Source organism: Ursus americanus, chromosome 22 (assembly GCF_024610735.1).
Source record: "Ursus americanus isolate L20-20 chromosome 22, mUrsAme1.1.p, whole genome shotgun sequence".
Classification (NCBI taxonomy): domain Eukaryota; kingdom Metazoa; phylum Chordata; class Mammalia; order Carnivora; family Ursidae; genus Ursus; species Ursus americanus.
This window is the reverse complement of record NC_142148.1, coordinates 27,940,860-27,966,841: the sequence shown is the minus strand read 5'-3', so window position 1 is coordinate 27,966,841 and position 25,982 is coordinate 27,940,860. Positions and strand designations below refer to the sequence as shown.

The following is a 25,982-nucleotide window of genomic DNA, read 5'->3' as shown; positions in this document are numbered from 1 at the left end:
TCCATGACATGTAAGGGTTTCCTTCTTCCAAATGGATGGAAGTAAATGCAGACTGAGTCAACTGGCTCACACCGTGTCTGCGACTATCCCACTGGGACAGCTGGCCAACACTGAAATCCAACACCATGTACCCAAGTCGACCTGCCGTCCATCACTGCTATGGTACCAGGCCCCGGAATGATGAAGAGCCAAGGTTCCCCTCCGCGAGATTACTGCCCAGGCCTCATCCCCAGCTTTTTGCAGGCTGGAAAAACAGAAGCATTTTCATCTTCCTCACTCGGCCCTGTGGTGTGCCTGGGTGGCTCTAATCCATTCCCCCCCCCCCAAGTCCCTAGATATCATTTTCTTTTACAAAGAAACAAAACATAGAAATCCGACCTGCGTATGATGCAGGCTGAGTTATGGCTTTCCCCCGGCACCTCTAACTGAAAGTGAAATTCCTTTAGAGTTGGGAAATTCATTGCAGTATTTTACGGTATTGATTTATTTTAAACTTGGCTGGCAGTTTTAAGGCCTGCCATCCTTCTGAATCCTAGAGAAGCTGGAGGAGGTCTCCATTTCCTTTGATTCTGTAATACCACAGAGGACTCACTAGTGGCAATGAAAGGAGGGGCTGGGAGCTTGTATGCCGCTGCCCTAGTTTATCAAGATGGAACCCCAGGCTTTCTCCCCAGGTCCTGGGTCGAGAAGGCATCTCTGGTGGGGATTTCACGACTAGAACAGTACCCTCTCCCCTGGCCAGCTGGGTCCTGTACCCAACAAAACCTCAGGGCGCTCAAGGCGAGCCCTGAGCTGTGTTCTGCTCACTTATCACCTGGTTTACAAGTGCCTCTAAACCGACCTTCAAGGACGAGCCCAAGGTGCTGCCTCCTCCAAGAAGCCTTCCCTCTGCTCCCTGCAGGCTTCCTGTCTCTCTCCTGAGCCACAGCTTTACCACAACTGAGTATCCGTGTCGTCTCCCCATTGCTACACAGTGAACTCCTAGAGGCCAACACTGGGGGTCTACGCTGTCAACACCACGGCCAGGCCAGTGCCTGCCATGTATCAGGAGGGCTCTTGCTCACCAAATGCGACTTGGCCCCAGCATCTTTCAACACAGGGCTGTGGGTGGCCACATCAGGGGTGGGCACCAATGACGAACCCCCCTGCTTTCATCATGATTTCATAAACGAACTGGGAGACTTGTCAGGGAGAAACCCAGCCACTGGGGCTATTTTGCTTTGGTTCTCAGCCTCAAATGCCCAGGCTACGTTCACCTGGAAGGGGCTTCTGCCAGGATCCCTGGCAGAGGGAAGAGACACAGCAGGCTGCCTCCGGGTCCCATCAGAGCCCCTTCCTCAGCCTGGGGCCACAGACTGCTCTGTCGGCACCCCATCTGTGCCTGCGCTTTCCTGGCCACCGTCACACGTTGCCGGCTTCTGGTCTCCTGCCTTCCAACCTTCGGGTGTTTTTGACTTCTGCCTGCTGTGGCCCACGCCCCCTGGTTATGTGGGTGCCTCACCTGCCCACGTGTGAGGCTGTATCAGGGTGACCCAAGGGGAATCCGCACACAGGTGACCTCACCTGGAGGTGTGGACGGTGGCCCCCCTCCAGCGTGCCTGTGCTCAGGTCAGCCGTCCGACCCGGAGACGCCCACGGGCAGCACCATACACGAATAGCTAAGGGGCCACCTGTGCGGTGCTGGGGGGGGGGGGGGTCCACCATCCGCCTGAAAATATAAACCCATCCAAAGCTGCTTTTAAAGAGGCTGCAGGAAGCAAAGGGAACAGTGACATTTCCAGTCAGATACCTTGTTTTGAATCCTGGCTCTCAAACTTAGTAAAGGGACCCTCCGCTGCCTCACGTGCGGCCAGCCGGCCACGATGCAGGTGCTTTGTGTAATCACACCTGTGGGCTCTGCTATTAGAAAGTGTGGGAAGTATTTCATCCAGAGCTGAAGAGAAAGGACAAGGCCTCTGCTCGGCACAAGTCAGGGGCCCCTCAAAGCAGGTTTTTATACCCAGGAGCTGTTATTGTTGGTAGGAGTGTCTGTGTCCCGGGGGGAAGAGGAAATGGGACTTGGAAGGACCCCAACCATCAGGCAGCTTTGCTTACAGCTGGACGATTACAAAAGCGATTTTGCTTTGCCCAGAGGGCCGCCGTCTGGGCTAGGAGGAGCCCAGGATGCCAGGGAGGAGGAGAATGTGAGCAAAAACAGCCCTGGGGCAGGCCTGTCCCCTCCCGGGTGCTTTGATGTCCTGCAGAGCTTCAAGGGACAGACTATCCCTGGGGGCCACCAGCCCCATTACATAACCGACAGCTCAGCTTCCTCCCCTGGATACAGCTGGAGCTGTCAGGGGATGGCAACAGCAAGGGTGAAAGCTGGACCCTGCGGAGCCGCCTAGCCTTACAAATGCCAGCCTTCTTGACCTGGGGGAACCCCGAGAAAACACGAGGAGACAGACCAGGCCCCACAGTCTCCCGGGACTCCACCGGTACCTCGGGCCTCCAGGTCCTCAGAGGGAGGGCAGAGCTTTCATTTCCCAAGTGGGAGAGAAGCAAACCTTTGAACCCTCACGCACAAGCCCTCTGCTCTTAGCCCTGTGCAGTGCTAGCGGCAGGGCAGAAGGCGGGGCTGAGACGTCCATTTTATAGACAAGAACTCAAAAGAGGCTCAGAGACTGCAGATCTGCTCGGGTCTAAGGACTGGTCATCACCGGCTAAAAACATTCCCCTCCCAATGATCTCTCAACTTGAAATAAAACCCCTATTCTGCAGGGCTCTAATCGGGGTGCCTCCTTCTATCCTCTTTGGAAAGTTCAAGGCTCCACCAGAGACTAAGTGGGATGAGCCTCTGGGATGTAGGAATCAAACCAACTCTGGGCCCTTTGGCGGTTAAGGCTTCACGGAGGTGTCCTTGCTCCTCCCTCCCACTGGACTACCTAGCTGTTCAGCAGCACGCTGCATTTTGGGGTACAAGGGACTCCCTCCCAACTAGAAGGCCACTGACTGCCACACGCCTTCTGCCCACATTACTCATTTCAGACTCCACTCGGTGCGCAACTGTTTGTTGAATTCAGTTAAAAAGACACGGGATTTCTACAGATGTTTCAATGAGGCATTACCTCGTATCGGTGGACACCAGGGACTCAGACCTGGGTTCAAATCTAGCCTCTGCTCCTTATTAGCTGTGACCTTCGGGAAGTTGAAATAATGGTCAAAAGGCACTTGGCCCCAGGGAGGACCAGTGATGATCAACATCTTCCGCCATCTTCAGCACTGTCGCTCTCCCTCAAAACCTAACCCTTCAGCCTCCCCCCAACATACAAGGCGAGGCTCCAGGTGTGGGGGGGGTCTCCCGCCCCAGCTCAGTTTCGTGTGGCCACCTCCCACAGGGTCCGGAGTGAAGGACATGTCTTCTGTGCTCCTGGATTTGTTCACATCTGTCCTCACGGCTGGGCAAGGAAGTCACACTCAACGGAGAGGGGACCTGAATACCCACCTATTTGTCCCAGGTTCCCAGCCTCTCACCGAAAACCCGTTTTTAATTTACCCTCCGGGGACTGTTTTGAAAACTTTGCTGTTTAAAATGAACCACATTAAGAATTTCTTTTCCATTTTTTTGTTTCCAGTATCACTCTTGATTAACTAGACACCTACAGTGTGACACAACTGAGGCAGAACTCTGCCGAAGATAAAGAAGTGATCTGAATTGGTTTCTACAGCTTCAGTGTGAGCCACTGTGCTGCTGTTAGATGAGCTGGTTTCTGAATCCCCAGAAGACCATCAGGGGCCCAGCTAGTGGGCTGGGGACCTCCACCTCAAATCTCGTAAAACAAGACGAATCTGAAGCCCAGGTCAAGGGGTCAACTCAGGTCCTTCAGCATGTGAGCCCAGAGCCACACGTTTGGGCCTCACACCAAGAATAAAGATATCCTATATTACTTCAACAATAAATTAGGCTGGATTTGTTTCTCTGATATTAGGCAGCTATCAAGATCACATATGGAACGAAGAATATTTTCTACGACCTTCCAGGCCACACCAACAACCGATTTCCTTCAGCAGGCCTGAGCTGCCCGCTCCAAATAAACGTCACTCAAGGGCCCTGACTTCCGAAGGCCCTGGTAACCAAGGCTCGTCTGTGAGACAGCAAACTTGGCCATGAATGCGCACTCCCTCATCTCACAGCACCCTCCCTGGTAACGTGGGCGGTGGCACCTAGAACAGCAGGGTAGCTTACCCACTTTGGGTAAGGTCTGTGCCTGGCTGGGAGGAAACGTTAGGAATTATTAAACATCTTTAAAAAATGACAAATAAGGGAGAGATAGAATCCACCACTGAGTAATCTTTAAAAATAGATAAGTTTTCTGGAACAAGCAATCGGCCAGAGTTGCCTCGAGTCCAGCTTTGTTTAAAAAAAAAAAAAAAAAAGGCTATTTGGTAATTCTCTGAGGCAAGGCTACAGTACTTTCACCTCAAGCCAAAGTATGTATCTAAAATTGAGCATTTCATTTAGGTAGGTTATACAGGGCACTTTCACAACCTCCTGGGATTCCAACCACCTCAATAAGATAAGTATGACCTACCTCCATTTAATGGATGATAAAACCCAGAGACGTAAGATAACTTGCCTGAGGTCACAGAGCCCATAAGCTGCCAAAATGCAACCACTCAGTCCTGGAGAGTCCACGAGGCAACTCTCCTTTCAGAGGAATCCCGTGTTTCCCACCCAACGTTGCAGAAAACGAAAACGAGTGAGCCCTGATTTGAACAGTACTCTGAAATTGACAATCCCAGGTTGCTGAGGCCTTCCTTCATCATGCCATGCTGGGGACAAGACAACAGGTCTGATGGGAAAGTTGACAAGGAAGAAGGACACCCAAGTTCTGTCCCTTCATTTGGGACCTTGAATAACTCCTTTCTAGGTCTCCAGCTGCCCCCTACTTCTCAGCAGCTCCCCTTCACAGAAAATTCCTCAGCAAGAGTCATCTATACCACTGGTTCTCAGAAGTGTGGTCTGGAGTGTGGGGCTCCATGAAGCCAGCCCTGTTCGTAGTAACACTAAGACAGGTTTGGCTTTTCCACACCCTCTCTTGAGTGTACAGTGGATTTTCCAGAGGTTACATGTTGAGTGACAAGGCACCAAGTTAAAATCAGAAGCAAACAGGAGAACCCAGCTGACTATTAAGGCAGATAGTAAAAAGATCTGCAAGAATATAAAACAATGCCACTCGACTCACTAAATTTTTGTTTGAAAATATTTTTCATAAATTATGATACTGTTAATCATATTCATTTGAAAAGAACATTTAAAACATTTCTCAGCTTTAATTTTTAATACTACCAGGATCCATAGACATAACCCAAAACAAAAGCTTTTCAGAGTCCTCGATTTTGCAAGTATAACTGGGCTTTTAAACCAAAAACCTGGAGAATCACTGGTCAATTCTGTCTCCAGTTTTCTTCCTTTCATTCCCTCTCAAACCTGCTCTTGCTGTGAGGGGTTCCCTTTATTATGTGCCACCAAAATTGCTCATGAGCACCAATGACTTCCCAATCGCTAAAGCCAAAGGTCAATCCTCAGTCCCCATCTTCCTCAACCCACCGGCACATGGGCCACAGCCAATTACTTTCTCCTCCTCACATCTTCACCTGCTTCCAGGACATCATATCCCTGGCCTATCTCGCTGGCTCCTTTCCTTCTCCCTGACCTCACGGTGGGATGGCCCAGAGTGCAGTCATTCTTTGAAATCTTTATGTCTACTCTGGTACCTTGGCCATCTCTGAATTTCTATCTGTAGACCAGATCTCTCCCCTGAACTCCAGACTCATCCAACCACCCACTCCATCTCTGTACTTGGATTCTAAACAGACATTCCAAATTTTCGCATGGCAGCAAAGCCTAACCTTCTCCAGCCCAACCTGTTCCTCTCCATGTCCCTCCCATCTCACTTGGTGGCAACTTGTATCCTTCCAAAGGCTTCCAAGGCCAAAACCTCCAAGTCATCTATGATTCCCTTATCTCATACCCTACATTCAATCCAGCAGGCAATGGTTGGCTGACTTCAAAATTCACCCAAAATCTAATATCACTTCCTGGGCTCCATTGTTCAAAGCCACCATTCTCTCTCACCTGGCTTGCTACAGTAGCCTCCCATCTTATCCCCTTGCTTGTTCCCCTAAAGTTTACTTTTATCACAGCAGTCACAAGGATCCTTTCAAAAAATCAGTTATCCCACAGCTGAACGAACACGCATTCGGTACTTTCCATCTTACCCAGGCACAAAACCCAAAATCCTTACAATGGCCTATAGGCCTACTCTAGTTGACTTCTAGTTAACTTTCTTACTTCTTTCTTTTCTTACTACACTCCCTCCCTGCTCTCTCCCCAGCTTTCAAGCCTTTATACTGGCTGTTCCCTCTGTCTGGGATGCTCTTTTTCCAGAAATCCTCATGACTCACTCTCTCAACTCCTAGCCTTTACTCAAATGTCACTGTCTCAAGAGACCCACCCTGATCTCTTCCATTTAAAAGTACATCTCCACCCTCCACTTCCCAGCGTTCTGATCTCCCTTGTCCTCTCTAAGCCCCCCAGGGCACTGAGCATCTCCAAACATATTACTTATGTTGACTGTCTATCTCCCCACCAGAATGGAAGTATCACAACTGCAAGAATTTCTGTCTCTTTTATCCATTCATGTGTCTTCTGTGACTAAAATAATCCCTGGCAAATAGTTTGTCAATAAATATGTTGAATATATGAAATTAGCTTCTCTACCTATAAAACTTAAGTGGGGGAGCAGGGATAGTCTGGACAATAGCTCTTTCCAACTCCAGCCTCTGATTCCTTAATCAATTAGCCAGATACAGCTCATTGACACTGCAAATGATTTGAAGCTTTTGGCACCATGAGAGTCAGCTCCTGGTTACACAGACCTGGGCCCAAGCCTACAAGTCTAAGGGCCCCGCGGGGACAGGCTAGGCAAGGCTATGATCAAATAGGCACCAACTGACCAAGTATTATTGTCACTAGCGGTCCGAGCCTGGGACACTCAGCAGAGCTATGTGCCTCATCTTTGCTTATGTCAAGGTCACCTATTTCTCCTACCTGAAGGAATCACCCTTTGAGCTAAAACTTTGCCCTGCAAAACAGCACAATTCCCAACTGCGGCTGTCCAAATGGAGACTTGATCTCAGTTGTGACAACCCCACAATCCCAACCCAAATTCAGGTCTCTCTTCCAATGACAACCTTCATCCTATCCCAAGGCAAACTTGAATTCTAACAGGTTTTTTTTTTGTTTTGTTTTAAGATTTACTTATTGAGAGAGAAAGAGACTGCACATTGTGGGGTGGGGGTGGGGGTGGAAAGGGAGGGGCAGAGGGAATCTCAAGCAGACTCCACACTGAGCAGGGCTCCATCTCATGACCCCGAGATTACAACCTGAGCCGAAACCAAGTGTCAGGCGCTTAACCAACTCGGACACCCACGTGTCCCTGTAAGAGGTTTTTTAAAGGGGAAGGGATGAGATGGAAATGAGAAGTGGTGGCATGAAACACGATGACAACAGGGTCTAGCCAACCCTCTCTGGGCTCTAACACAGCACTGGCCCCAAACCCAGCTGGAGAACACGCCTCCTCAGGGGGCAGCAGGACGAACTGGCCTGGTGTCTACAAAAGTGCTCCGTGTTTGTGGGAAGGAAGAATTAAACCTAGCGACTCCCTCCCGAAGTTCACCGAGAACACTACGGATGTGACCAGGCTCCGCTCAGCACTCACCAACAGCAGCCAGCAACTGAGGGCGATGGAGGGAAAGGGGGGGACTGAGAACCCACCCAGGTGACGGCCGGCTCTGTGCCCAGGGTGACCCTGGGGACTAGCAGCACCCCTCATCACTTCATCCCAAGGCTTCAGCAAATGTAAGAGTAGCTTCCCCGCAGGGGAAGGGGGCGAGGGTCATAAGCAAGATTCGCCATAAGTAAGCTTAGAAGGACAGTGGATAAATGGCTTAACCCCTCACAGGGTGGCGAAGGTGAACTGCCCACCTGGCCTAGACGGGAGTCAATGCTTTCCCTTCCCACAAAGCTAGGCCGCGTTATTTGGAAACCGGTCGAATCTGACCCACACACCAGCCAGCAATGGTACCTACTGCCGTCAGTCTCTCCCAGTGTCTCGCTCTCTCCTGCTTCCACATCCGGCTGCCTGTCCTGCCAACTGCCTGCCCTGACGACGACCCAGGCACTCCCCCATCCTCAGCGCTACTCACTTTCAGGTTCGACAGCATCTCACTAGTCGTGGGAGTAAAATCATTGATCCAACTGGTCTCTCAGGCTCCAGTTCAACTCAGCTCACATGTACTGAAGGCCTTCACACCGCACGGTTTTGCTCTGGTCCTCATGCGGCTCCCCGATGCCTCCTGAGGTCAATTCCAGGGTCCCTGTTTCACCTTACTTCTGATCTTACTTCTCTTGCTCAGCTCAGACTCTGGTCCAACCAAACGACCAGTGCCCTCCCCAGTACACACTTTCAGATTTTCCGCCTCAGCTCGGCCTCCTCTCGGGGCAGGTCATGGTCTCTCCGATCACTCCAGATCTGCTTTCCTCACTACCCCAGAGTGGTGGAGACACTCAGCTGTGCCAGGCTCCCTCTGGCTTCAGCTCCTTTGCGGAAGTTAGTCCTTTCACCTGGAAGGCTCCCCCCAATTCCCTACTCCTGCCTCTGAGCCCCATCCCCTAAAAGGCCAGTTTCCCTTAACACCCTTTCTCCTTTGTCGTAAAGCCCCTATGGCAACAACTGATCAAGGTTTCTCTCCCCGACTACTTCAACTAAGCTGCGGAATTCATGAGGATGGGGCCACTGTCTGAATTTGCTTACTGCTGTCACCCGAGCCTAGCACAGCACTTGACAAATGAGAGCCCACAATCAATCCCTTAAATAAGAATTCCCTATCAAGAATAGTCACTCACACATCATTTACACTATCTAAAATGGAGGAAACCCATCAGATTATAAAGTAGAATGGTTACGTTATGGTACATATAATGGAATGTCAATTACTGGAAAGCGTACTTCCAAAGCAGCACATGGGGAGATGCTCAGATGAGTGCTGAAAGAGCGGGAAACAAAACTGTACCTAAATAGTGTACGATCTCAGCTGTGCAGAACTGGACATGTGAACAGGAGGGATTCAATTAGGGACAGTGTTCGTTCTCTGAAAAAAAATTGTCTGTACCTCTTTTGCACATTTTCTCCAGTAAGCATTTATTAATTGACGAGAAAAAGTATTTCTAAAACACTTGAGACTCCGCTCAAACGCGACGTCCGCTCACAGAACTTCTCTAGACTTTCCAGCTCTTACTCCACCCCATAGCTCTCCTCCTCAAGACTTGGGCGGGTGCGCTGGTAACGAACACTTGGCTATCTTCAACCCTCCGTCTCCCCCCCCCCCCCCAGCTCCATGGGGCCCATTGTGGGGCCTGAGATGGAGAATCCAGTCCAGGAAGTGTGCATGCAGAACAGAAAGAGGACACTCACCTAGTTTAAAAACACACAAGATGCTTTGCCCTGAATTTTAAGCAGCACATGTGACCTGGTCCATTCTGGTTTCAAGTTCAAAGGCATCAGGCCGGTCCTGTGGGTTAGCAGCTAACATATCTTTCAAGAGCTGCTTGATCCCCTCAGACATGGAAGTCCTGCGTTTCTGGGGGATGTGCAACTCCATCTTTGGGTTTTCTAGCAGCGCCTCACCAACAGGGACGATTTCGGTCCCCTGTTTGATATAGGTCCCCAGGAGCTCCTTCTTGGTCTCAGAGTCAATAAAAGTGATTCTTTCTATCATTGCCCAGATGATAATGCCCAGGGCGAAGATGTCGGCCTTGGCTGTGTAGTGTCCCTCCCAGACCTCGGGGGCCATGTAGAAGTCGGAGCCGCAGGCCGAGGACAGCCAGTACTTATTCACATTCACATTTTTGTTGTCTTGGTGGCCCTCTTTTCCTCGGGGGGCTAACCCAGCACAGACCTTGCTTAGTCCAAAGTCCGCCACCTTGAGGATGGGGGTGCCAGACCGCTCGGTGATGAGGATGTTGTCTGGCTTTAGGTCCCTGTGCACGATGTGGTTTTTGTGCAGGAAGGCAATGGCACTCGTGAGCTGTAGCATGAAGCTTTTGTTGGTGGCTGGGTCCGGCCTCCGGGACAGGACGTACTGATTCAGGTCTCCACCTTCACAGAACTCCATGACAAACCAGAGATAGCAGGGCTCCTCGGCATAACCCAGGATCCTTTCTCCTAAATCGAAGGAAGACCGGAAAGAGCTTGAGTGCCACGGACACATCCACACCACTTTCAGACCACACGCACGCAGCACAGCGGGCTGACCACGGACAGTGGCGACGAGGCTCCCATGGAGCCACCGCTGCACCAAGCAGGACCATCTCTACTCACACAGGAGGAATGACAGGCTGCGGACCCTGGGGTCAAGCACCTGGCTTTGGAATTACCCGGTGCCTGGCTACGTAACTGGGTGCCTGCTGACTGGTTCAACGAATAACCAGGAGGCAACTGCACTAGGTTCACCTTTCCGAGTCTCGGCTTCTGCTGCCTCACCTGTATGCGGCCACATGTCCTGTACGCGGCACACGTCCTCACTCACAGAATCCCGACACTGGCCCCTGACCTTCAAGCTAATATTTACTATCCGCCCCCCCCCCCCCGGGGCAAGGTAGGACGAAAGAGCCCCATCCTACAAGATGCAGAACCTGGGGCTCCCAAAGACTTAAAAGTCCAGGGACTCCAATCCCTGTGACTGGGGAGCCACTGGGTTTCATTCTAGCGCTTCCGGCCTGGCAGCATGGCACCCCCATGGCTCACAGGGCTGCTGATGAGACAAGGTCAAGGGTGCAAGAAGGCCTAAAAAGGTCTGTCAATCCGTACCAGCCAAAGGACCCCTCCTCCCCGTCTCCTAACTTGTAGGACTCCTACTGTTGACGCGCCTAGAACCTGTTGATGCGCCTAGAACGGCACTGCGGCTTTGTTTTAGAGGCAGACTCCAAGCAGTGGTTCCTGCTCGCCCAGCACAGGTTAGGTCTGGTAGCAGGCCCCTCTAGAAAGCTTCCTTTCAAGGAGATAAAGGTAAGTATCTAAGACAGCAAGCATCACAAGTATCTGCATCAGGGTCAACTTTTACTACGAACAGTGAAGGGTGGGAGGAAGTTGCCAGATCTGGGAGTCAGAAGGTGCAGGGCCCGAGTCCCACCTAAAGGACAGGCAGGTGATCAGTGGGCAGAAGCAAGAGAGAATTCTAAGCTGAGAGATGGGATGGATCACGGAACATGGGAGAGGTGTACACAGGAAGGAAGTCTGATGGGAACAGGAGTCCAAAGTAGACAGAGAAGTTAGAATCAAGTTGTGTTGCCTCGAAACTCCAGCTCTGCCTTTCCAGAAGTCTTTCCTTTTACTGAACCACAGAAACTCCAGGAAAGCTGGTGACTGGCATCTCCAAACAAACCCCAATGTTCTTTATAAAGCAATTAACGACACACTGAGTCCTTCTGTGGAAGTTACTGGAGGACTATAGCTGCCCCCAAAGTCTAAACAGGCAGACGTCTTATACTGCTGATGAAAAGGCGGGGCCTGCCGTGGGTGGTCATATGGATCATTCATAACTGGGGGTGAAGACCAGGCCTCTGACCCCTAGTACGGGGTCTCCATTCCACCGGAAAACAAGAGCTACGTCTCTTTATACAGCCTCTGCCAAAGCTGAGTCTACGGAAGCCACTGCTCTGGGAGTTCCAGGGCGAGGCAGGATGAAGAGACGGACAAGGCAGAAGCTTGGGGTTTTCGACCACGATCTGACGGACCTCACTTCCCCTGTAATTATGTAATTTGTTTGTTTCTATTACTCACAACCAAAGCAATACAGGTGGAACCAGCTTAGGGCAGACAGGGTGTTTTCTTTTTAAAATTCGCTCTTTCCCATCTCATAATCCTCTTTCTAGGTCACTGGCTCTGGTGGGCTGAGGCTCTTTATCTAAAAACACTGCGAAATGATGCGGGGATCTGAAGCCCAAATCCATCCCAACGCCACAGTCAAGACCCATAAAAAGGAGGGCAAGAAAGGTCTGCTGGCGGTACAGCCAGAAAGGAAGCGATTAAAAAGCCATCCGATTCCTTCTGCGAGGGCTACCGTCAGAAAACAGTGCAACGTTTTCACTGAAACAGTGGGGAAATAAAGGGTGGGGAATGGTGATTACTTTATATACAAAGTTGGTAACCAGGGCAACTCAAGTAAAAAGAAAACAAGCCTGCAAAACAGACATTGTAAGTTCAGGTTATGAGAACCCAGGGAAAGAAAAGAAGGGTAAACAAGTGCGGGGGTGGGGGGGGTTATGGGCCGGGGACCCAAGAGCTTGCTCCGGGGGGAAGGAGCTGAGCTCAGGAGATGCTACGGGAGGGGCTGTTTGTTGAGAGGAAAGCTGGACAGGACGAAACGGGCTCCCCGGCATCAGGGATCATGACAGAATGGAAAACCAGGGAAGGCGGCCACTTGTCCCAGAGGCAAGCAGCACTTCTCTGCACAGGCCAGGGCCATGGGCTCCTTTTGTCAGAAACCATAGCTTATGTTTTCATGCGGGGATCCCCTGCTGCCCACTCACAAACAGGAGAGGCATGCGAGAATTCCAGTCCTTTCCTTCTGGCAGACTGCCCACCCGGGCCCCTGCCTCCCTCATGGTAGGATGGAGGGCGCGTGGCACCTGACGGGTTTCTGCTGAGAGGCGAGCCAGAGGGAAGTCACAGGAAGGGCCCAGGCTTGAAGGTGACGAGTCTGGGGGTTAGATGACAGCTCTGCCCACTGGTTAATTGGGTGGTCTCCTAGCTCGAAGGAAAACATGGGAGAGACGGATACCATGGGAAGAACCTTGGGCAAAGGCTGGGAAGATGGCTGAAGCTCTGTGAGCCTCTGCAGCCTCCGCCACACTGAGAAGGACACAGACACCATATATTCCTGGGAGTTAAGTCACTGACAAGAAATAGATTTTGCAGGGCCTCAGATACTTTGGGGAAATGACATTCTGACCATCAATAACATCCCCACTGGGCCTCGGCCAAGTCCAAAGAAGCCACGGATCCCAATAACCCCAGCGCTGTAGGCCACAGAATGAAGTTCTCACATGCTAGGAAACAGAGGACGTTGAAATCAGAAAATGAAAGTGGATGACTGTATCGTATCGCTCGGGCTGTAAATAGCTAAGCCCATGTTCTAGCCAGACCAGGCTGTTTTGAGGTGCTCTCTCCCTAGAAAGCCCTCCCTCTCCCCAAATCTCCGCCGGAGCATCTGAACGTGTCCCTTTACACCTTGCCTGAAGGCCGACCTACTCCATGTTTGCCTGATTGCCCAGGTAACTTCCCTCTTCCGACCAGCCACAACCCTCATCTTCTAATTCACCAAGGTGACTACACGCTGGGGAAGGGAAAAGTGCTCGAACTTTCAGGGATCACCAAACCACGGTCCTGCAAGGACACGGATTCCTGGAGACACACCCCTGGGGTCCACCAGCCAGCAGGGACTCGTGAAGGTCAGGGGATCTCAGGCAGCTTCAGTGCCCATCCATCTTGCAGCCGGCCCCGCGGTCGCCACGCCAGCCTGTGGCTTCCCCCAGTTTCGGGACAGAGGACTGGAATACACATGTACCAACTAGAGCAGAATCCCCACAGGAAGCTTACAGTGTTTTGAGGGGATAGAAACAAAATTAAACTTTATAATTCCCTTGTTTGGGACAGCCTGGCGGTTCTATAAGGTGAGGATGAGTCAAAAATTAGCTTCCCGCAGCGAAAGAAAAGACGGAGTGTTCCCTGGAAGTGTTAAGGATTTGAGATAAATTCATTTGAGAGGCCACTGGGTTCCAGGCACTATGTAAAGGCCGTCTCAGCTCTCTGGACTCGCTTCTACAGGTGGGCAAACTGAGAAGAAGGTTAGGTAACTTGCCGAAGATCACGGCCACGGCTGGTTGGGTAAGACATGAGCCTCCGCGGCCAAGTCCTGCCACCACACAGTGCTGTGCCCCGCGTCCCAGGGGGCTGAGAGATGCACTGTGATTAAAGAGAGACAGGCCCGCCTTCAGGACAGTTGCTTACCTTCCCCTCAAGCCCAACAGCCAGAAGGCCACAGAATAAACTCTACTTCAAAACATTCTATGCCACAGTTCCCAGGGAGACAGAGAAAATAGAGGGAAAAAACAAGTCAAGCAGGTGTCTCCCAAAAAAATGTGGCCTGCTTTGTTCAGAACTTGAGGCCCGCAGGCTCGGAATAAGGAGGAGTCGGAGCTTTGGGTGCCTAGGAGCAGGAAACTCCTAGAAAGGGATACAACATACCCAGGGCTTTATGAGCCTATTCCCAAGCTGCCTCCAGGAGCTGCAGTTTCCCTATTCTAGTCGATTCCACTTACACACTTCCTGGCCATGCACTAAACATTTCCTGGGCACGCACTGCTTTGGAGATGCCGGAGAGGAGATCAGCAGTCGTCTCTGCCCTCATTAAGGTTTCTGGTCCTTAGAAGCAGAATGACGGCCCACAGCGATGAGAACAAGGACTAGGGTGCAATTTCGCCCAAGGACTGGGCAAGGGGGTTAGGAGAGAGGCAGGCTGAGGATCAGTCGGGGTGGCCCTTGAGCAGTGTTCTCGCAGGATGGAAAGTAAGCAGTGAGCACATCACCCACGGAGTGTGAGCTCGCAGCGCGGGACCCAAGTGATCCGGGCTCAGCACAGAAGAGACGCACAGAAAGGAGGCTGGAGGTGAAGCCGCCACGGTCGGGTCCTAACAAACGGGGTCTGGCAGACTGAAGGATTTGAACTTAGGTTCTAAGATACGGGAACTAAAATTCTTGACACGTTTTAGAAAGATATCCTGCTTACTGAGTCTTAAGTCACCAATTCTAAGACCTACCATTTAAGTAAGACCTACAGGCTGCTAACAACAGTACCGCACACCACTGCTTCCACGGGGTTCTGACTGCCAAGATGCTGCGAGTGCAAGAGGTCTCAGGATCCCTGCCGCAAGTTCCCCTGCCGGCATGACGAGTTAGAGACGGAAGACAGCTCGGCAGCTGAGAGAGTCATCGGGAGTTTCGGAAACCCCAAGAAGTGAGGACTGGCAAGGGAGAAGATGAGAAGGGGTGGTGGTGGGGGGAGGTCTTGGGAGGTTTCGAATCAATACAACTTAGTAACATCACATGTCCTCTGTGACAGGAAGGAAGCACTGAGAGAGTACTCTAGCCAATCCTTTCTTCTTACTCCAAACCCCTATCTACCGAGACCATAATTATACCCCCTTTTACAGGGGGAGGAAATAAAGGCTCAAGATTGAATTACTAGCCTGTGGTCTCACAGCTAGAAAGGGACGGGGCCCAGGCTCTACAGCCTGGATCCCTAACCATGATCCTACAGCCCAGACGTTCTACTGCCCACCGCTGACACAGGTTCTGTGTTAAGTTCACGGGCGTCTGACCCCAAGGAGTTTCACGTTCACCAAGTCCCTCGTGTTGACAGTCCAACCACACGACCTGCAGATGCATTTCTCAGCAGAGCACTAATCAGCTTTTGACTTGAATGTGCTAAATTCAGCAGTATGTATCACAAGTCTTAAAAACGCTTAATCCATTGGACATCAAAAAAATCTCACCGAGGAATTTATTCTAAGAAGAGTACCAAAAAAACACAAAAACAGAAACAAACGGACCCCCATCACCGACAGCAACAAAAAGGACACAACGAGCCCCCAAAGCACCCAGAACGGGTATTCCACACAACAAAGTAAAAGTGAAGGACCGAAAAGAACAGTACTGCCATTTGGTTGAATGCTTTAAAGGGCCACGTTATACTTCTAATTTACTTAGACAAAAAGTCAAGAGAAGGTCACATAACAGGGCAGAAGTAAGTTTAATGTGAAGTGAAAAAAAGAGAATATAAAATTATAATTTTAAGAAAAAGGGTTAGAAAAAAAAACCTAAAAAAAAAAAAAAGAATTCAATTTTCATTATGACTATACCATCCCTGTTTTTGATTAGTTAAAAGCTATATATATATATATATATATATTTAGATTTTATTTATTTATTTGACAAAGAGAGAGAGACAGCCAGCGAGAGAGGGAACACAAGCAGGGGGAGTGGGAGGAAGAACCAGGCTCCCAGCAGAACAGGGAGCCCGATGTGGGGGTCAATCCCAGGACCCTGGGATCATGACCTGGGCCGAAGGCAGATGCTTAACCACTGAGCCACCCGGGCGCGCCTAATTTATATTTTTTAAAGAAATGGCTCAGCCAAAAATCAGTCCTGAGAAGCTGAAGACAATGACCCTTCCCAAGATCAGCTCTTCTTCCAAAGAAAGATGAGCACACAGACCATGCCCTGGTCCTGCTCTCAATGACCTTGGGCTGTGTCCTGTCACTAGAAAGAGGCTGGGTCCAGTATCAACATGCAGTGTGTTCAAAGCCCTTCACAAGATCAGTCAAATGTCATTGTGCACTAGACAATCAACCCCGTAGGGTGGCCGCCAAGACAAGATCCAGTGTCCTACAGAGGCCAAGAGGCCAGGAACCTGCAGGCCTAACAGCAAAGACAGGACAAGGGCCGCAGAGCCTACCAGGCCCAGGGTCGGCACCCTCACTCTTCACTTCCAAGACTATGTGACCCCAGGCAAAGGTCTTAAGACCCTATGAATCTGTCTCATTATCCATAAATTGGGAGACATCTACCTCGCTGGGCTACGGTAAGGCTTAACTATGATACAGGAAACATTTTGCATGGTACTACTGGGTGTATTAATTCTGTTGATGTGTCTGGACACCAGGCGCAGCCCCAGGTCAAGCACACGGAAACTGGAAAGAGCTTCTGGATGTCGATCTAGAGCCTGACCCTTCACTGGTGGTACTGGACAAGTTACTTGACCTTGACGGATCTGGATTTTCTCCCGTATAAGACCAGGTTACAAAAACACCAACTTCAAGTGGGGGTATTCAGTGAGAACAAGCATGCAAATACTAAGCCTAGCTATTAGTACCGGAACATTACAGGGGTCTTGTTAAAATACAGACCCTGCCAGCCAAGCGGAGAGTAGGAAGTAACCCCTGGGGACCGCGGCCCATTTTTCTCTCCACATTTGAGGGCCTTCCCACTTACCTAGGCCTCACCTCTTGCCAGGATTGCTTCTGTTTACCCTTTTACAACTCATCCTTCCCTCCCCTAAACTTAGTCCACATTCTTGGCAACTGTTCCCCTAGAGCGCCTCTCAGAGGCTGCAGTGAGGTAACATCTGCTGTGCTCCATCCGGCTCCTCCAAGAGCCTGCGCACCGTGGTGGAAGGAAACCAGGTCTCTGCACTCCTCACGGTCCACCTCCCACATAGCAGGGGCTCAATAATTGGGTGAAATGAAACAAGAGGAGAACTGTGAGACAGAGGCTAAAAAAACCAAAACCAAACGAAACAAAACACAGTGAAACTTCTAGTGGTAGGTGTGTAGAATGTGTACGTTAAAAACAACCAGGTAAGGATCCAGAATTTTTGAGTCACTAATGACCCCACCGAAGGCCAAGCTGGAGTTGAGCGAGAACTGATGTTTTATAGGAAGCGAAACAATTCTTAGAAATTTGCACTATAAAAACCTATCCAGTGCAACACAATTAGCCAAAACTCTCCATTAAGCAAGGGTTGTTCCTGTCTCCTGAGGCCGATATCTAGAATTCCCAGTGCACACAGAAGGCGGGCAGGCAGCGGGGAGAGAGAAGTCTGCGTGGTTGTCTCGAGACATTCAAGGGCGGACCAGAAAGCAGGAACAGGGTCCCTGGCAGCTGACACACAGGGGAGGCACCCGTGGAGACTAGCAGTGCCAAGTGCTGATTAGCACCTAATTAAAAAATAAACAGTAGCCATTAGTTTCTGAGTAAAATGTGATTATGGCCATTTAACAACCAAGAAAAAGAGAAGAACCCAGAATTTAAGCCACCTGTCCCAAGAGTGCCGCACAGCTGTCAGGAAGAGTGGACTCAAGTTCGAGTGCCCGTGCTTGGACCTCAGCTCGGTTATCTGCTTAGCTGTTTTACACCTGGCAATTTCGCTAAACTGGGTCTCCTCACCTGTAAAACAGGGGTAATTATAGCACCGACTTCAAAAGGGGGTTGTGAGGATTGAATCAGTTAATGGGTATAAAGTCTAGAACAGCACCTGGCCCACAGTAATTAGTAAGCTGTAGCTCTCATTAACAGGGTGGAAGTGGAACCCAAACCTTCGGACTCCCAGTCAATGCTAGTGCCGTTGCATCCCGTTAATTTCCAAGGCCCCTAATGACACCTTTGATCTATGTCCAAGTAGCTGAACATCACCGCCCAGCTCTCTGCCCTTCTGAGGCCCAAGCCATAGTAGAGAATTCAGAGTTGCTTTCTAGGGGTCCGGGAAGGGGTGAGCCAGCTCTGAGCCTCCGGTTTTCCTTGGGACTCAATAGGCTGGGGGGTGAGGGCAGTGTGCAGGCTGACAGCCAATCCACTGCTAAGACCCAGGTTTCCCTCCCCACACTAACTCCCGCCTCGGCTTACTCAAGTCTACCTTCTCTGGTTCCCCATGCCTCTATACTCCCCAGAACCTCTGCTGTTCGCTTTCTAGGCCACCCACCACTCGGGACCTTGAATTGTGGTCACCTGGGCCTGTGTCTTCCGCATGCCTCATGGAAGAAACTTTGCATAGCCTCTCCCGCAGTGTCTGGCTTACACTCAACACTGGGCACAAATGCACTGACCCGACTTCCCAAGGGCCTAGCTTCCCACCCACGTGAAGCCGCCTAAAGATCTCTCGAGCGCAGTAAACATGAAATAGGTGGTAAAGTAGAACTACTGTCTCAACAAGATGGGATAAGCTAGACCCCCAGCTTTTCCAAACTTCTTATTTGGTCTTATGAGCCTTGGGTTTGTCCTGGAGATGATATACCATAAGATATAAACTCCTTATTCGTCGCGGTTTGTCAAAAGATCAGTGAGTGCGTGAGGGAGCACACAGGAATTTGAGTTTAGTTTGACACTGAGTTCAGGCTTGCCTGCTGTTTTCTAAGTGGCAGCAATCTTGAATTTAGTTTTAGGTGCATTCAGGACAGGGTCCTTTGGTAATGGAAACGGGGGGATAAAAGCAAACTGGTGATGCTTTAACTCCTGTTTTTTTGTGACAAGTACGTAAAAGTTAAACAAAGACATCAAGGCATCAACCGAATAATTTACAGGATTGTTAATCTGGTTTTAAAAAGTCTGGGAGCCTGGTCGGAATGCTACCACTAATTCAGGTGAGGCAAGTCCTGTCTCTTTCCTACGCTTGTTTCCTTCCTTGTGAAACAGAAGGCCAGATCAGGCTTCTAAGACCACCCCTGACTGAAACTTCTGTTCACTACGTAATGCTCTGTGTTTGGTCTATGTTCAGAGAGGAAGGACAGGAGACCTAGACGCCTATCAAACAAAGTTGGGTAGGGGCGCCTGGGTGGCGCAGTGGTTAAGCGTCTGCCTTTGGCTCGGGGCGTGATCCCGGCGTTATGGGATCGAGCCCCACATCGGGCTCCTCCACTATGAGCCTGCTTCTTCCTCTCCCACTCCCCCTGCTTGTGTTCCCTCTCTCGCTGGCTGTCTCTGTCTCTGTCGAATAGATGAATGGGGTCTTTAAAAAAAGGAAAAAAAAAAAAAAGTTGGGTAAGACCAAGAACTGCATTAATAAGTTTCTCTCTTCTTTCTGATACTGGATTTACAGGTCAAATAATTTCTTAGGACTACAGAGATGCCTTCTGCATATCAGCACTAGAGTGCTGATACTGAAGAGGGAAAAAAAACCCCCAACTATTCCCTTTTTGGCCCATTGTAAAACAAATCCCACTTCTCTACCTATCCACATGGTCCCAGACACCTTTCTTCCAAGCCTATCTTCTCTGCCAACGCCTAGCTAAACTCTAGATTATCATTCCTGTGAAGCCATGCAAAACTCTGTAGAAAGCCCTTGTTAACCACACAACTTGCCTTTTCCTCCTGGGACTTTAATTAGCACTTGTAACTTCTACAGGTCCTCAAACTTTCCAATTAAGTTCCTTTGGGGCAAAGGCTGCCGCGCTGCGGCCCCCGCCCGAAGTGCTACTATGAGGACTCAGTAACACGATGTAGATTTAGTTCAAAAGTGACTTTGAGGCTGATTAACACTTTTTTGGGCTATTTCAAAAGTATTCTAAATTGCAGGAGACTGGGCAAAAGCTGACTGCACAGCAGTTTGTTTAATGACAGGGCTGAACCAGATTATCTCTAAGATTCCTTCCAGCTCTGACATTTCTGAGTGGTATCAGCACACTGTAAAGCCAGTGCCCCAGGGCTGATTAAGACTGCTCAATCCTGGAAGCTGAAGGCAGGAAAACTTAACCTAAGTGCAATGTGGGTCTTTTTTGTTCTTCACTTTAATACAAACAGCAGAAAACAATGCCTATTTACTGCTTGTTAACATTTGACATGTAAATTTCCATGTCAGTTTCATCAGCGAGATTGTGCACCATTTCCTTTATTGCTCTGTCTCTGAGCCTTGAATATTACCTGACCCATAGCAGAGGCTCAAATATTTTGAAGACTCCCAACAACAGAAAGGGACAATTGAAGTGTATGGCATAAAGCAAAAGTATTTCGTTTCTCTAGACCTGTTTTAATTCACAAAGGGAGGCAAAAAATACCAGTGTTTCTTTCGACCTGGTGTTACTAACAACCCAGACAACAGCATGAGTTCCACTGTCAAACTTGATCAAGAACATAGTGAATCTCGAAGGGGACGAGGAAAGAGGACTCAAAATGTGGACTGAATTTGCTGAGTTCCTCTTATCAGACAACTTAAGGACATTCCCAGGCTGCAGAGCAGCTCGAGGACACTGGCATCCTTATCTTATGGATAGAGGAATGCTCCCCAGAGGTTTTAAACAACTTGTCCCATGCCTCATGTAGTCAGTTCAGACAAGCCATGACTTTAGGTGAGCCTAACCACAGTCTATGGTATTAACCATGAGGCTATACAGCCACCGTTTACTGCGGAGTTCTGACAAACTCTACAGGTGAGAGAATCTGGACAGTATTTATATGTAAGGAGGGGAAGTCAAGACTTCACACCTGGTAGGAAGTTTCAAGATCAGCCTCAATGAACTGAGGGTAGAAGGGGATCATTGGCAAAGTGAATTCCCACATCCCAAGGCAGTCATGTACTATGAAGTCCAGACTATTCATTAATCACAGTGGAGAAGACAATCTGAGAATGGAAGTGAAGAGCTTGTAGGACACAGGTAAGCTTCAAAGAATCTCCTGAAAAGTCTTTTCAAAACAAATGTATTCTCCCTGGGGAGAGAGGATGGGCGTTTCAGAATGGATGAGGCAGGGCTGGGCATAAAAAGTGAAAACCTATTTTGAAAAAGGACCTCAGGTGATACTGATCACACTCCCCAATCCACTGTGAAACAACTGACTTATTTTGATACGGGACGGAATTCTCCTGGGATGGGTTGCAGGAGCTTAAAACTGGGCAAAAACTCCAAACAAAATGCCCTGTCCAACCCCACCCCAAATCCTACCCATTCTTAAAGGTCAGTTCCACTTTATTCTTGGGGAAGTGAGGACACCATTACCCATTTGAAAGGATCTAGGCCTTGAATCAAGACAGATCTGGGTTTATGTCACTTTTTTTTTTTTTAAGTTATGAAAAACTAAGGAAATCCAACGTCCCTTACAAGCTGATTAACTTCATCAACTTATATTTGTTTACCTCTAACCTTTAGTTTCTCCATTTATAGAAAGAGGAGAGGATCTACTCTTAAAATTATTACCGAAAGTCACTCTGTAAGACATCTAGGACATAACTGGGACCAAGATTAGTAACCTCTTCCCTGAGGAAGTCTCCTAAGACCTTTCTAGGCCACTGGCCCTCTCCTCTCTTTAGAGATCCCTGGCTACTTTTAAGTCTGAACAAGACATGTGAGTACTGGGCACTCAAGATGAACTCACTTCCTAACTGCAGCTAAAACCCAGAAATTAGGCTTAGCCCTCCCACGACTGCAAAGCCCCCCTGCTTCACTGAGGTCCATCTTCCCTATAAACACCCAAGCCAGCCAGCCTTAGGGGGTTTATAAAAAGATTTAGTATGTAAAACTGAGGAAAGGAAGAAAAAAGATGTTCCACTGTGTGACAGCTCTAGGCCCACTTGGGGGGTTAATTATGCAGCACGCCCCAGAGGACTTAGGAAACCCGCCAGTTTGCTTGACTGCCTTGGGATGGGCTGGGGGTCTCAGAGGAAAACGGAAGACTAGGAAGCAAGAGTTTGGGGGTCGAGCTGAAGGGTGTCAGGACTTTTGGAACCAAACAGGGAGGGGGAGTGGGTGGGTCCAGTAAAGTTCTTTTAGTTTGCTTCGGGAGGGAAAGAAGAGGGCCTAGAGGGGGCTCTGAAGTTCTCCTACCAACGCAGCCCAATCCCCCTCACTCCCCTTGTGGAAACTCAGAGTGCCAGAAGTTTAATAACAGTCCACCTTTACTGAGCACTTAACTAAGAAAATGGTGAGCACTTAATGAGTCCCCTTTTATGAAAATACCAGCTCCCGTTTGTACCAGGGACTGATCCGGGGTCCTGAGATGAGAGGAGGGCCTAGACGTCTGGGATCCGGCAAGGAGGGCGTGTCTGGGCCCAGGCTGACAGGACCAGGACCTACAGGTCTGGGGGTCCGCTAGGGCCGAGCCATCCAGAGCAGTGGGTGCAGGCCCTGTGTGGGCGGGACGGCCGGCGGCGCTCCTACCTTTGAGCGAGGTCTCCACCAGGCGCAGGTAAAGCTGCGAGCTCTTGTTGCCATGGCTCATGCGCTGGGCTAGCCCGTTGCGCTGCAGGACGCACTCTTCAAACTGCACGACGTTCTGGTGGCGCCGCTTGAGGCTGGTCAGGGCCCAGAATTCGGCCAGCGCCAGCTCCACGTTCTCGGGGGCGTCGCAGCGGATCTTCTTGACCGCCACCCGGGCCCCGCTGCGCCCGGCCACTGCCTCGTAAACCACGCCGTAGCTGCCGCGCCCGATCTCCGCCAACAGGCTGTACCGCGGCCGCGCCGACCCGCCGCCGCCCTCTGGCCTCCGCCGCGCCAGGTAGGCCTCGCCCGGGGCCTCGGCCGCCACCGGATCCATGGCCTGGGCCGCCGCCGGCCTCAGCTTCGCGCTGGGCGCCCGCGGCACTGGGCTTCGCCTTTTCCGCTCGGGGCTTTGTGTACCTCTGCGGGCGCCGTCCTCCTCCCCCGTTTCCATGGCTGCGGGCGGCGGGGGGAGCAGCAACGGCGCTGCCCGGGTCCCCCCTGCCTCATCCCTCCGTCCGGCCCCGGGACGCGGAGGAGTGGGACCTTGGATTGTGACCTGCGGGCGAAAGAATCGGTTAACCAACTAGGCCGAAGCGGGGAAGAAACGAGCGCAGGCCACAGGGCGACCCACCTCCACCTCCTCCGGCCGCCGCGGCCCCTTTAAGACGGAAGCCGCCGCAGCTGACTGAACGGGGGAGGGGAGGGGAAAGCGGGAAGGACGAAACCACTACGCTGTAACTCAGAGGGGGACCCGGAAAGAAAAGCAAAACACCCCCGCCTTCCCAGTTAATTTATCGCCTAAGAATAGGAAAAACAAGGACCTGCACTCCTTACGACTTAAGAAAATTACCTTAAGAGGCAAGTCTGACTGTGGAAATCTTTCTCCCTGCCTGGCCCCTTTTGGGATCCCCCTCCCCGCATCCCGGCTTGGGTTCTCCCGGGTGTAAACAGTCCATTGAATTAAGCCTGAGCGGAGCTCGGCGGACCGACCCAAGTCCCTGAGGGCAACGGGTGGAGGAGGTTGGCTTAAAAGTTCCGCGTCCCTGAGCCCGCCTAACTGGGGGCCCGAGTGCCCTCCCCAAGCGCCCGAGGGGACGGAGATGGCTCCAGCCTCGGCGCTTGCTTTGACTCCGCAGACTGCGCCCTTACCTGGCTAGCGCCCCGCCACTTCCGGGCGGCCCGTTTCCCCCCTGGCGCCCCGGGCTGGGGATGGTCCGCTCCGGGCCAGGGCTGCCTCCGGTACGGAGCGGCGCGAGAGGCGGCGGCCCGGGCCGTGTGTGCTCCAGAGTCTGCTGCTGCACGGGTGGTAGTGGCGGCGGCGCCCGTGGGGGAGAACCGGGTGTCCGGGCTCCCGCGGCTCTCCACGTGTTCGCGCCAGCTGAGCCCTTTACATAACCTGTTTATATAAGCCGCACCTCCCGCCCGCACTCGGGCCAGCGGGGGCTCCTGGTGGCCCATCCCCCGGGAGGCCGATCGCGTCCCGCGCCGCCTGGGTCTTGCCAAGGTCGACAGAGCAGCCGCAGCCAGGCGTACCGGGCACGCCGCGCCGGGGCCCAATCACAGGCGAGAACACCCAGCCAACAAAAAATAGGCGCCAAATTCCCGCGATCCGCTGCGTCCTCCGAGTCTCCGCGGCTGCCTGCCCACCACAGCCTCCTCCCTCCTCGCCTTCGCTGCGTGAAGAAGGGCTGCGCGCAGCAGGCGCCTAATAAATACTGATTGGTTGATTGGATTGGTCGGTTTGATTGATTCATAGGCAGTGCCTGGGAACCTTCGGGACTGGGTTGGAATCCACACCCTGCCTCCCAATAGCCCCTTGATTCTGGGCAAATCACTGTCCGATTCCATGCCTCAGTTTTCTGATCTGCAAAATGGGTGATTGGACCTTAACATCCCAGTGTTGATAGCGCCAAATGAAATATATATATCCATATATATATTTCATATAAATATATATTTCATATATAAAATGTATATTTCATATAAAGAAATATATTTCATATATAGATATATATTTCATATATATAAAATTTATATGTAAAACATTTTTAAGAGTGGCTAAGTATATATGAATATATATAATAAGTGGCTAATTGGGTGCAAGGCTGAAAGTGCTATTTTGTTCACTGCTTTGTACTCCAATGCCTAGTAGGTACCCGTTATTTTTAAACTGAATCTGTATTAATTCCTATAATGTGCTAGGCACTGTTCTAAGCCTCTGAGGAAAGGGCAGTGAACAAGGCAATTTCTACCTTTGTTGAGGATCTATGCCCCTGGAGGAGACAAATGCTATGGGTGATCTTGTGCAAGTTAATTAACTTTCTTGTGTTTTATAGTTCTCATCTGTAAGATGGGAAGAACAGTAGTTGGAGGAGTCACTGTGATTGTACAGTTAAAACACTTAAAACAGGACAGGGCCCTGCACACAGTAAATGTTCGATGCTATTAACTAAACAAATAGAATAATTTTTGACATGGATAGGTATGATGGAGAAAAAGAATGAGTGAAAGTGCTTTGGGTTTGGGAGCAGGCCACTCCCGATAGTGTGGTCATTGAAAGGCTGTAATTTTGGAGGGGGGGGTAAATTTTCAAATTTACATGTAAGTTACAAGAATAGTAAGGAATTCTCGTTTTTTTTTTAAATGTGGAACTCTTCATGAATTTGTGTGTCATCCTTGCACGGGGGCCATGCTAGTCTCTGTATTGTTCCAATTTTTAGTATATGTGCTGCTGAAGTGAACACAAGAATTCTGATATACTTTTAACCAAAATAACAAATTGTTATATTTTGTTACGTTTGCACTATCACAGTCTCTCTTGTGTATGTGTATGTGTGTATAATATGGACATATACTTTTTTCCCCTAAATCATTTTGGAGTGGATTTCCCGACATTATGCCCCTTTATCCAATGTACTTTTGTGTATAATGCCCTAAGAACGTGGACATTCTCTTGCAGAATCTCAGGGTAATGATCAAAATCAGGAATTTTAACAATGATATGATTCTTTTAAAACACCTTTAATATTTAAATTTTGCTAATTGTCCCAATAATGTAGCCATTCCCGAGGACCCAGTTCAGGATCACAGGTTTCATTTAGCTGTCCTGTCTTTTTAGTTTGCTTTAATCTGGAGAAGC

At 50.2% G+C, this 25,982-nt stretch overlaps 1 protein-coding gene and 1 non-coding gene across 2 annotated transcripts in view; both read right to left on the bottom strand.

Annotated features, from left to right (window-relative positions):
- The window catches only part of STK35 (serine/threonine kinase 35), a 42,990-nt gene extending 18,484 nt beyond the window's left edge, over positions 1 to 24,506 (bottom strand). The window contains exons 1-3 of the mRNA XM_045807849.2: positions 23,993 to 24,506; positions 22,802 to 23,399; positions 9,516 to 10,265 (exon numbers count right to left, since the gene is read on the bottom strand). Coding sequence (XP_045663805.1) covers positions 9,553 to 10,265; positions 22,802 to 23,399; positions 23,993 to 24,301 — 1,620 coding nt within the window. The 5' untranslated portion in view covers positions 24,302 to 24,506 and the 3' untranslated portion in view covers positions 9,516 to 9,552. The remainder of the gene's footprint in view (positions 1 to 9,515; positions 10,266 to 22,801; positions 23,400 to 23,992) is intronic.
- Positions 24,507 to 25,482: 976 nt separating this feature from the next.
- LOC123800910 (U6 spliceosomal RNA) lies at positions 25,483 to 25,587 on the bottom strand. The gene has a single exon (XR_006782055.1). It is a non-coding gene; the product is annotated as a U6 spliceosomal RNA (small nuclear RNA).
- Positions 25,588 to 25,982: the final 395 nt, after the last annotated feature.